The sequence below is a fragment of the Siniperca chuatsi genome, linkage group LG11, assembly GCF_020085105.1.
Source record: "Siniperca chuatsi isolate FFG_IHB_CAS linkage group LG11, ASM2008510v1, whole genome shotgun sequence".
In the NCBI taxonomy this organism is placed as follows: Eukaryota; Metazoa; Chordata; class Actinopteri; order Centrarchiformes; family Sinipercidae; genus Siniperca; species Siniperca chuatsi.
This window is the reverse complement of record NC_058052.1, coordinates 23,352,395-23,364,890: the sequence shown is the minus strand read 5'-3', so window position 1 is coordinate 23,364,890 and position 12,496 is coordinate 23,352,395. Positions and strand designations below refer to the sequence as shown.

General features: G+C 43.0%; 1 protein-coding gene across 3 annotated transcripts in view; it reads left to right on the top strand.

Moving 5' to 3' along the window:
* meis1b (Meis homeobox 1 b) overlaps positions 1–12,496 on the top strand; it is an 84,594-nt gene that overhangs the window by 27,366 nt on the left and 44,732 nt on the right. For all 3 annotated transcript variants that reach the window (XR_006379820.1, XM_044213596.1, XM_044213595.1), the window contains exon 8: positions 11,943–12,088. Coding sequence is in view for 2 of the 3 variants with exons in the window: in XM_044213596.1 (XP_044069531.1) it covers positions 11,943–12,088 (146 nt within the window). In the remaining variant the exon portion in view is untranslated. The remainder of the gene's footprint in view (positions 1–11,942; positions 12,089–12,496) is intronic.

Here is a 12,496-nt window from a genome sequence, read left to right as displayed (position 1 = left end):
CTCTCTCTCCCTCAAATTGAAATAATTCAATTTATGGACACAGTTCCAGACCTCCCTGGCTAAGACCATTATGCATGGAGCCCCCCCTTTCTAACAAAAGAACGAGAGAATTTACCAGCCGGCTCTCCAAACGACACCCACACAAAGCCAATTTCATGCCAGGAAAACACCAGCAGAAGCGCCATTTTTGGTCAAAACCAGCATCCCTGTGGATTTATTTTATCATTGAATATGGGTACTTTAATTGTTTTAGGGCTTATTTTATAACCCTGATATGACACAAACAACTCCCTTTGCTTCTAACATTCAAACCTGACTTCTACACAGGTGCTCACTCATTTAAAAGTGAAAGTGCGAATAACATCAGATCTTGTGCATTGGTAACCATTTGCCTGTATGAATTAGTCACAGATTTGATCCCTGCAGTAAATAATGGGACCATTTACAACCATTTATGGTCTTCAAGTGACGCTGAAGACCTACTTGTTCAAATATTTTGTTTCAGTTTAGGTGATAATGAGCTAAAAGCGTAACAATGTACAATACCACATTTTAAATGACTGGGTGTGTTTTGAGCCCAAGTAACCTAGGATGCAGGAGGTTGGTGGATTTAATGTCTGTCAACTGGGCCAAAGCTTGACCCAGGGCTGACCCAGACCAAACATGCTGCCCCCTGAGGCCCACCACCTCTTGGTCCTTTTGACATGGATACCTGTTATAGGGATTTTACTGAGAGATAAAGACCTCAGCAAGCTTTTCTAAGAGTTTAGAGAGAAAGAGGAAAGAGAGGGCCAGATAACAAATACCTGTAAGTAAACACAAGAGCATCAGGGTGGGCTGGAGGGCAGCATTGGCGTTTACTTTGTGTGTTTGCAGAGACACACAAGGCATGCCACTTGCCTACACACACTCATGAACATACTCATTTGGATGTAACCCGATCATCCCTTCTCGCTCCGAGCCAGTGAAACTCAAAGAGATGAGCAGGGACTGGGGGCTGAGATTCTCACAAGTGATAACCTTTCGAGTAAAGACCTGAGTGGCGTGCATGCACGCACAAACACACACACACACACACACACACACACACACACACACATATATATATATATATATATATATATATATATTAGTACACACTAGCTCCTATAGGCAGTCCCAGGTCTTTGTTCCACTGAGATTCTCTTTAGCGGCAGAGAGGTCATACTATTACAGGAAGTCACCCCCCGAGAGGGCTGCCTCTTTCAGGAAGTGACTTGGGGGGACTGTGTGGCGAGAGCACCGGCATCCATGGGCGGCATATCACTCCCGTCCATATGGACCCATGTTCCACAGGAAGTAGGCCTGCTGTAAACCCACTCACTTCCTCTTCCTCTGCCCCTGTCCCAAAAGCCTTATCAGGGCTGCGTATGGGGAGGCTGATAGGACTACAAATCCCCCACATCCCCACAACACCACATCCTGTGCCTATCAAGGACACATTGACAAGGAGGAGGAAGTGGAGACGCAGCATTACTTTGGTGGGAGAATCTATAAGGTTAATTTAATACTTGTGAAACAGAGGAGTTTTGTTGATATCAGAAGTGTGGATATTCTCGATCCAGGCTTGAAGGAGTTTCTAAGAGGACATCCTATCATAAAAATGCCACACACAACTAAATCAGCTAAAACCCTCTTATGTAAATGTAACAACCAAAAATATTTCAATAGAGTAGGTTGTTGCTCTGATAATGACTTATCCTGTTTTCCTAACCACCCCTTCAGTAACCTGAGCTTGTGGGTGCAGACTATATTATACTCCTTCATAGTACTAAAACCTTCTGTTATTCCAAAAAACTCAGTGGAAGCTAATGCGCTATTATTAGCCTGTGCCACCGCAGGGTTAGCGTGCCTGTATTATCTAACTACATACTGCAGTTTGGCTGGCGCTGATAGGTTAGCATGAGTGGGAAAATCCTTGTGTATTAAAAGTGTTTATCAGAGGCTGTGTCATTCAGATAGTTACCACGTGGAAAAAATGCACACACAGGCCAGAGCTGTACACGCTAGCTCTGAAAGATAAACTAGGAAATTTTAGTTTGGTTAATGGAACTACACCCCAAACATGAAGGCATGATTACAGACAGAACAGACTGAGTGTTGGTACTGAAATGATACATTTCCACTTAATTTTAGTTCATTAAACTGGTGGCAACAAGGTTATGCTGAAAGATATAATTTCACAAAATTTAGCTCATCAGAAAAGAGATCATTTGAAAGGATTTATTTTCAGTAAATTCATGTTGGCTAAAAATTATACCTTGATACTTTATACCTTAAGCAAGTACCTTTGTGCTAAGAAAGAGAGTTTATTGAAAAGGATATTTTGGTTTATTAAAGGACTTTCATGAGTAAGTCTAGTTTTCTTGTGCTGAAAATATTCATTTTTACTGAATGCTAGTTGTTAGAATGTGTTGTTACTCCACAACAAAGTTTAAATTGGATGTTTTTCCTTTGGTTTAGCTAAAGACTCCCTCTCTTTGTCCCATGTCTACATTGAAGGACTTCTCAACGCCCTTCAGCACATCAGCTGACTTTTGGAAAGGACCGCCGTGCCATTGTGCTGTTAAGTGCTCTTAGCTTTTGTTATAGTCCTTGTCCTCTCTACCATCCCCCTCCATAGTCCATTTGACTGAGTTTGACTGAAGCTTGGTGAGTTGAAGGTGTCAAAAGCCATCTGAGAGGCAGTGAAACAATTGAGAGAGTGAGATTTAAGAGTGAGAAAGCAGCAAAAGAGGCACGATTTCAGGAATCTTACCATTTTGTGTGTATGTGTGTATCTGAGGACTTCCCTTCACTGAGGCAAAGAATCTGTGGGCCCCCCTCACAAGTGCTCCCATTTGAACCGAGTATGGCCTTCTATCTTCAGGTTAGAAAAAAGACCCTGCAACACAAAGGCAAGAGGGGAAAAATCAATAGTTACACAGCAAAAGTGCTCAACATGAAAGGGTGAATTCATCGCCCTACACTTTCATTTTAGCTTGTACCGTCTGTCTCTTTCTCCCTCATTCTTTCTCTCTCGACTGATCTGGAAGTGGGAATAAAAGGCAGTCGCTGTGTATGTGTTTCTGTGCGTGGAGGCATACTGCAGTTTAATGTCGTGTCGGTGCCCCGCGCTTGAGGTAGTTTCTGGCGTGTCAGGCAGCCTGTGGTGATGACCCTTTACGGGAAAATGGCACAGAGAGAGCAGTCACATTTACACTGACATTTTTGCCATCACCTATGGCTATGTCAACAGGCCTGATCCCCCTCCCCCCCTCTCTCTCACAGCCAACGGTGGATGGGCCACAGCCATAACACACAGAAGCACAGGAACACTTTCACAGAGACAATGACCATTTACACAGGTCTAATATTCAATACTTTATAAAAAAGTTAATCATTTGATCCATAAAATGTAAATAAATAAAATTATACCCAAAACAAAAACCCAACACAATTTCCCAGAGCCAAATGTGATTTCTTCAAATTGCTTGTTGCTTGTCCACAACTGAAAGAGATTCAATTTACAACCATATAAAACTGAGCAGCACATTTGAGTAGCTTGAGACAGTGAATGTTGTCGGTTTGTTTTTTGTAGATTGACTAATTGATTTATCGATTTCAGCACTAAAATCAGAAAATCAATATATCTGACTAACTCTTAAATATGTGTCTGTACACGTGTACATTGTCACCTGCACATATGTTAATATGAAACGCATGGAAAAGCATACACAAATATCCACTTACATTCAATATGAATACTAACAACAATGCACTCAAACCACTACAGCAAAAGCAATATAAATCTCATAGACCTGAGGCTTTGACAAATGCTTTTAATTAACTCATAAGTATGATAACTGGCCTTTGCTTCTTTCTTCTTTTGTTGTTGGTTCAACATATTCCCTGTCTCTGGCTTCCTGATCTCCTCCTCATCAGATCACCATAAATTAAATAATTGCTCCAAACTTTGCTCGGATTCTCACTACAAGAAGTCTCCAGTGTGCTTTAATTACAAATAACCCTTGTAAATGAGTCACCAGTTACTGTCATTATTGAATCTGTCAGCACTGATCCACAAAACTGTCATCATTCAAAGTAACTGGCTTTGTTATTGCAAAGCACCCGTTATTTACTGTAATTACTTGAATGGAATTGTCTTTGATTACAGGAAGCAATTACTTAGCTCTCCCCTGATTGTTTACCTGGCAAGCCCCATTTTTTTCTTTTGTAATAATGACAACTTTCTCTGTCTACCTAATCTATTTATTCATTCATATTGTATCCAGTGTATGTTCAACAAAGATTAATCTATTCTTCAGAGTGATATGATCCAAATATGTTGGCAAGTTTTGAGCAAAGATCTGTCTCTCTGGCAAAGGCAGGAAGGGAAGTCTAGACTAGCCATACTGTTGTGTCGACAGCGCATGTTATTATTCGCAGAATAGTCGAGGGGATTTCTCTCTGTCTCTCCTCCTCCTCGGGAATAAAAGGGAGGCGAAACAGCATTGGTCACAGAGAGTGTTTTGTATTGAAGTAAGTGTGTGTGTGTTGGTTTAGAATACTTTGGTAGTCATTATTGGAAAGTTGCCTTGTGGATGATCCTAAGAAATGGGTGCATGTGAGTATGTTCAAGTGTGTGTCTGTTTTTGATGCAGTAAAAGGAGAAACGCTTTTGAAAATGTGCCCCTAGTTGGGAATTGTGTTGCAAGGAATTCCTGCATGTTCAGAATATTTGGAGGTGGGAGGGGCGTCCAGAGCCATGCAAAGGGAACCCCCCACTGCCTGCAACCCCCCTGTACTACCCCTCCCCAAGTCTAGAGCTTATGAATGGCCTGAATACAATAAACGCCACTTTTTTCTTTTCTCCCTCCCTCTTGCGAGCCCTTCTTTACCTCTCTGAGGATTTCTGGGAATGTAATGTATGTGTATGTGTGTGAAGAGTGAGTGGGTTTGAGTCAGAGAGAGTGACAAGGAGAGCACTTTAGTGATGTACATCGGCATGCGTGTGCAGGCTTTATGTATCATGTTTTGGGTGTGTGTGTATGTATGAATTTCTCGCCTGCCAATATGAGATGTGTGTATCCCATGTGGAACAGGATAGCAAGTCCCTGAGGCCTGGGCCTTGCCTGGGCAGCCAACCCAGGGTCATGTGAGCTTTCTGGGGTGTGAAACTCTAGGAGTGGCCCATGAGAGATCAGCTCCAGGTCACTCGCACTCACAGTTAAAGACACACTCTCTCTCTCTCTCGCAACAAATAGTCCATGAAAATAAATGCACTGTCATAAACTCAAAAGACCTGTCTCCATTCCTTCTCCCTCTCAGTCCATCCATGGCCTATAAAACCTTCACAGTATCCTCCAAAAACGTTTAGCCATCTGTGAATGATTCCTCACACAGGATCCCACTCATGACATCTGGCACAAAGCTAATATTCATAACCCTTATTCCTCAACTCAGCAGTGCTTCTATGAAGAAATTATTAGAAAGCTAAATGTCATTATTCTTTTGCGTCGCGCTAGAAGCAACGTGTCTGACAAGATTGCTGTTCGCAGATGACTGACTGGTGAATCCACGGCTGTTAATTTGCCAGGCAGCAGAAAAATGGCTGACACCTCGAAATGGCATGTGTGCCCGCACAGAGGGGGCAGGTAGTACCAATATCTCTGTCTTACGCTGAGAGATGGTTCATAATCAGATCATAACAGATTAGCCTAGATACTGCTTGATAATGTCAGGGTATGCCTTGAGACAAAGCGATGTAGAGAAGTGATAAAGACACAGGAGAGGGAGACGAATAGACAGAAGAGAGGAAGCATCGTTAGTACTCACTAGTTGAAGAGGTAGACTGAAAACATCAAGACTGAGGGTATCGAACAATGTTAACCCACTTTACCTAAATTTTTAACCACATCTAATTAGTGAAATATTACATTTACCACTGTCTGTTGGATTTACAAAGAAAGAAAACTTCAAACCTACAGTGAAGAAAGATAACAATGCCTCATCTTACATCCCCAACACTGTGCAAATATCCTCCACTCCAACCTCACACTACAGCAGACAGAGCGAGAGAGAGAGAAAAGTAATGAAGTAGGAAGGAGGGGAAGGCAGGAATGAAACATGAAGTGGCAGAAAGGATTGAATTAAAGCTATCGAAGCTGAATGAGCATAGAAGTGTCTGTTTAGCTATTGCTAACGAAGCTAGTGAAAATGCATGAAGAAGCTAACCTAGTTTTTACGTCATTATCTGTTTGCTTGCAGTGTGTGTGTGTGTGTGTGTTTGTGTGCGAGTGTGTATTTGTGTATACAGCGTGTGAGGGGACTGATAAAATATTCCTTCCCTTGGTTGGCCCCGGGGCATTTCAACTGCCCCTGGCTCCTTCCAGTCACTGGCCTGCTCCCTAATTGCCACACGCACGCAGACGTGCACACACACACACACACACACACACACACACACACACACACACACACACACACACACACACACACACGACATTCAGAGCTTCTGTGGCTGGAAACACACATGCATAAAGAAAGACAGAGATAGACACACACGTACAGACGAATGCACATCCGTGCATGCGTGCATTCTTCACACATGAACATGCACCCCCACTGTCCTGCATTGATTCACCCCTCTCCCCCTCCCAGCCCCTCCTCTAACTAGTTGCAAAGATGTTGTCATGGCCGATCAGTGGGCCAGGCCCAGAGTTGTGCCTATGGCTTTTCCTCGTTGGGAGACTGGAGCTTGCTAGTCTAGCTGCCCCACGCTGTATGTATGCAGCCCAGGGTTACAGCCTGCTGATGCTCTTAATGAGCCTGGCAGCCTCTGTATGGAGGGTGACTGATTGGTTCATTGGCTGACTGGTTTACTACCTGCCTGGCTAGCTTCTTGACTGACTGAGTGAATGGCTGACTGACTGACTGGCTAACTGGCTGACTGACAAGGTTGCTTTATGACTGGCTTACTTACTGGCTGACTGACTTGGTGGCTTTATACACTGGCTAGCTTACTGGCTGACTAGATAGTTTACTTGTTGACTGAGTGGAGAACCGAGTGGACAACTGACTGACTGACTAAAGGGCTTATTGGCTGAATGACGAACTGACTGATGTCATGTGTGAGGCCATTTTTACACTTGTGCAGATACATTTGAAATCGCTGCTTACATGTCAGAGGGTTTCTTCCCATTCAAGCATACTAGCGATCCACACAAAAGAGTACAAAAATGTTTAAATCTGGTCTATTGAGTATGTCCAAGATGCTTGAGCCATCAGCTTTAAGGGCAAAACACATCAGTGGTGTATGCACACATCAAAACACCTGCACCCATTGTTTTTTATGTAGGCCACACACCGGTGGCGTCTTGGTGGTGCCAATCAACTCTCCAGAAAAGATTTTAAAAGTAAATTATAAAAGTTTTATAATATTTACTCCCCAGATTGTTACATCTCAACTACTTGACTACTTCTTCTGTTTGTATGGTGCATCCAGTGCGTGCTACAGGCATCAGTTGAGAAGCGTAAAATAATGCAATGCTATGTGAGCTGCTGGTGTGTGTTGCACGTTATTCCTTTTTCCAAAGATCTCTTTGACTACAGAGCAAACTTGGAGAACAGAGTGCGTTGGTAAATCAAGATTCCCTTGTTCTCTTGACAATGAGGTTTAAAAAAACATAGACAACAGGATTGTCTAATTTCTCTACTAACTGAAAGATGCTCCAATGTATATAAATGTTACACATAGCATGTTTTCAGTCAAAGGCCAAAATAGAGAAAATAATTATATGCATTACAGTGGACATGGCCTGACTGACTGTCCTGTCTGTTTTATTTCAATTGATTAACTCCAGTGTGTCACACAGCATCTCTTCCCTCTCCTATCCATTATTTTCTCCTCCTTCATTGCCCCCTTCAGTGGCTTTTCGTTCTCCTCTCACTGAATGTTCCACATCCGTTCCTCCTCTGCCTCTCTTCTTACCCTCCTTCATCTCTAATTTTCTTTCTTTCCCTGTTTTACCCTACTTCTCTCTCTCTCTCTCTCTCTCTCTCTCTCTCTCTCTCTCTCTCTCTCTCTCAAAAGCTGAGGCAACACCATTGACATTTCCCCAACATGGCTGCCAGATACAGCTTCAACACCTTTCCTGCTTCAGTCCCACAGTCTCTCTCTTTTCTCTCCTCCCACCTCGCACCTCCCGCTCTTCCCTCTCTTGCTGGGGCTAAAGGAAAGCAGAAATTAGCCCCAGACCTTGCAGAGGTGATTGGTATCAAATTGCAGTGAAAATGGAAATGCCAATAAAATTGACAGCCCTTCTCCAGTCCTCCTCCTTCCTTTCCCCCCTCTAGGTAAAGTAAGTGTCTATAGGTCAGACTTACTTAGAAGTGTTGGGAAGGGAGAGGAAAGAAAGGAATAATGGGAGGGGTTAGGGTTTCCCTCTTAGCCTTAGGCTTGGGTTGTGGGTGACAAAAATGGTCAAACCTTGTCTACAATCTGTAAAATAGGGGTCAATTAAATTTATTTTTCCTCATCATTCATTTTGTTTTTTTTGAAGAGATCTTGTGTACATTAGACATGAACACAAGTAGTGTAGTGTGTTCTTTTGACATGGTTCAGTGATATGAGATAGATATAATATGGGTGGAGATGTAATGCAGCCTACTTCTCTCACATTATGCATCATTTTGGTATGTGATGAATTATTGATTAGCTAGAGGTCTTTGGGTTATTTTATATTCTGTAGGGTCATGATTAAGAGTCTTAAAGATTGTAGTTGCTGCTTGCATACCATTTTATTCACCATATATCAACAGATACGATGTAGTACTGTAAAATATGACTAATATAGTTCAGTATGATATTGTACTATTTGAGGCAGTGGCAGCATAAAGGTTAGAGAGCAGGATTGTAACCCGAAGGTTACCGGTTCAATCCCCGGACTGGAAAGAGCACCTGAAAAAGAGAGCATTGTACTCAGTAATCCCTGTTAAATAAAGGTTAAAAATAAAACCATATAACATATACATTAGTATAAAATAAAGCACTACATGATACAATATTAAGAAGAAACCTTATGGTCAAAGAGGGTTCAGTTTAGATGGGATTATGTAATAAAACAGTAGCAATACAGGCAACACACCCAGAATCTTGCAATTTTTTGTGACAGTTTTCTCTGAGCATCTACACTTTTATTACTTATTCTGTGCTTTCTCTGTCCCCTTTGTGTTTCCTCTCTCCCTTGTTTCCCCTTCTCTCTTTCCCCAACTCTCCATGCTTCTCACGATTTCTCACCTCTTCCTGAGCCTGCCTGCTCGCCCACTCTCTCCCACTTTCTAACTTGCATGCATACTCACTCACTCACTCACTCACTAACTCATGCTCTGAGCTGGTACTCCAGCCGTTTGCTTCTGTTTTCCCAACTCGCATGGGACATCCCCTAGGTTTGTTATTGTAAGCTTTGCTGAACATGAGCTGGTCTTTACAACGGATTGAAAGCATTTGCTTCCAATGAAAATCTGGTCTTAGATTACAGGGCCTCGGCTCGGCTCACCCCTCTTTTACACCAGGCAGAGAGATGTAGAGAGGAAAAGAGAGAGACAGAGTGGTGGGTGTATTTTAGTCCTGAAACAGTAGGCAGAAAAAACTCACTTATTAAGCTCAGGCTGCGTTTGTCCCGGGCTAATGATGTAACTGAAGCTTGCAATGTGAGTGTGTTTTTAGACAGAGAGCGGTCTTGGAGCTGGGTGTAAGGGGTACACTGTCTGAGTGTGGGGGTTTGTATGAGCATCATGCTGAAACAGTTAGTCGATTAGTCAATTAATGGATTAGTAAGTCGACAACAATAATTAATTAATTGTTTAAGTTGGTTATCAAAGATTCACTAGATCCCGCTCTCAGGTGTAAGGATTTAGCTTTTTCCTCTGTTCTCTGTCGGCTCTGGCAGTGTAATGGGTATTTTTCAAAATATTCTGACATTTTAAAAGACTAATCAGTTGATTGATTAATGAGAAAAATATGAGTGCATAGTTGAATGTGGAAGACTGAAAGTGCGTGTCTGCATGTACTGCATATATACATTTACATTTCAAGCATTATCCAGTTACTTACACTAAACGGGCAGAAGTTTCTGACTTGCTCAAAGGCACTTCAACCTGCCACGTGGCTATAGCCTGAATCCAACTTTTGACCTTTTGGTGGTGTTACAGTAGCCCAACCCTACCACTAGCTGTACATTATTAATATGCAGTGGGTGGCGTTTGCATCAGTATCGCACCATGAAAAGTAAGCTCTTGTTATATCCCTCCCCCACCCTCCATAGCGTCACCTCCACTTCCACACGAGGTTCATTAGAAAGCCTTCAATATGTGTGCATATGTATCTCCTTCTGCCAGAACTGTTGGAAAGAGAGAGTGAGAGCTAGCCAAGAGTGTTGTTTCGTATGGATCACTGAGAGCCTCTCTCTCCTAATGGTGTATATAATTCAGGTGCCCTCCAGGCATGCTTTCAGGAATTCTTTTGCCTGAGGTAATGGGGAGCAAAGGCCTGGGTTTTAGGCCCTTGATTATTCCATTGATGTGGCAGGCTGGAAAAAAGTCATCTCCAACCGGATTAGCGCCAACATCCCCATTAATTATCGATGAATCAGGGGCTTAGGGTTTAGCTAGGTGCTGGGTGTCGCCCTCTGCAAGTTAGCGGAGTGCAGGCCCGCTCGAATGCAGTTATCTACTCCCGCCACAGTGAATAGACCTAGAAGCTTTAGAAGTGCTTTGTGTGTAATCAATAAATAACTGGATCCAATTCTTTGCACTGCTTCAGCGTTTTTTAATTTTTTCTTCTCTCCTTCCCCTCACTTCCAGTCAAGAGAGGCGGTATGGGACAAAAGTCAGTTTTTAGCCGCTGAAATTTCTAGCAGTGTGGGTGCCACTTGTTTACCTCGCCTCATGTTTCTTTTATGATTATCGTCTTCATTGAGGGTGGCTCGCATTTTTGAATAATGATAATAACAATTAGGCTTTCATAGATGGGAAGAGTCTCTTTTTCTCAGCTGGAGCTGTATAGAATGCTTACAGTAATTGGGTAGTTTTGAATATGTGCAGTGTGTGTGTGTGTGTGTGTGTGTGTGTTTGTGTGTGTATGGGTTCATGTTGTTGAGTCTGAATGCAGAGAAAAGGCCCATGGAGCGCCTTCCTTTCACTTTTCCTCTCAGTGCTCAAATACTCTAAGCTGTCTCAGCGTTCCCCATAGGTGAGGTTAACTGGCCTTAATAGTGCCTTATCGAAGCCCTACAGGTTGCTGTAAGCAGCCATGACGCCATTGTTATGAAAAGCAGCTAGCTTTGTTAGTGCTGTTTGTGCCTCTGACTTCCTTTTTTCCACCTATTTTCCTTTTATTTTCTGCCTTCCCCCTCCTTGCAACCTCCCCTTTTGTAGTGCCGTGTTACTCTTTCCACCTCAGGTAAAATGGCAGAATGCGCCGGGGCGACGCTTCAATAACTATTTTCCCCTCAGGATAATAAAGACTAAATCTCTCTGTCATTTTCAATTCTGCGCAGGCTTGGATGGGAGAGTGGGGAAATGCGACCTTACAAGTCCTTTGTGCTCCCCTTCTCCCTCTCTTTCTCGCAGAAAGATGCGAGCGCTTGCTATGTTTTCAAGTGGCAGGGGGAGAAAAATGAAAGGCATGGTTATTTATAAATGTATTAAAAATGAATGCATTTATGAGGTGCTGTTTTCCAGCCATTCTCTGCTTGCCATTGTTGTGTCTCTATACCCCTCCGTCTGTGCATACAAAGCCCTCCAGAATTCCTTCGAAATCGTATTATTCCCTTTGAACGCAGAGGCGCAGCGAATGCAGGAAGTAAACAAACTGTGTGTCTGATCTCCACTGTCTCTTCCTGTTTGTTGTCATGTGACAGGTGATGGCCTGGACAACAGCGTGGCTTCACCGAGCACAGGGGATGATGATGACCCGGATAAAGAAAAGAAACGCAACAAGAAGAGAGGAATCTTCCCTAAGGTGGCCACCAACATTATGAGAGCATGGCTCTTCCAGCACCTAACAGTGAGTTGAATGAAACAGCATTTGTTCTCAGTCGCTCTCAGTTTCATATCACGTGTGCACAGTGAACTTCACTTCACAGCCACAGGCTTTCTTAACTCTTATATACACACACAGACACATGCATTTTCAGTATTTCTAGCTCTGCTCCAGTCTTATTTGATACCAATACACTTGCACACAAAGGAACACACATATGCACACATGCTCAGACACTTACACACTCATTGACACTCACATACACACCACCAGAGCCCCCCTCTTCTCCACAATGTATCCCAGTTCGCACGGTGAACACTTCAAAGACACAGGCCTGTGTAATCTGCCGGCGATCTCAGCAGCCTGTGCTCTCACTCCTCATCTGCTGAAACTGAATAAGGTTGAAGCCAAGGAGAGACGCCCCTGGCCATA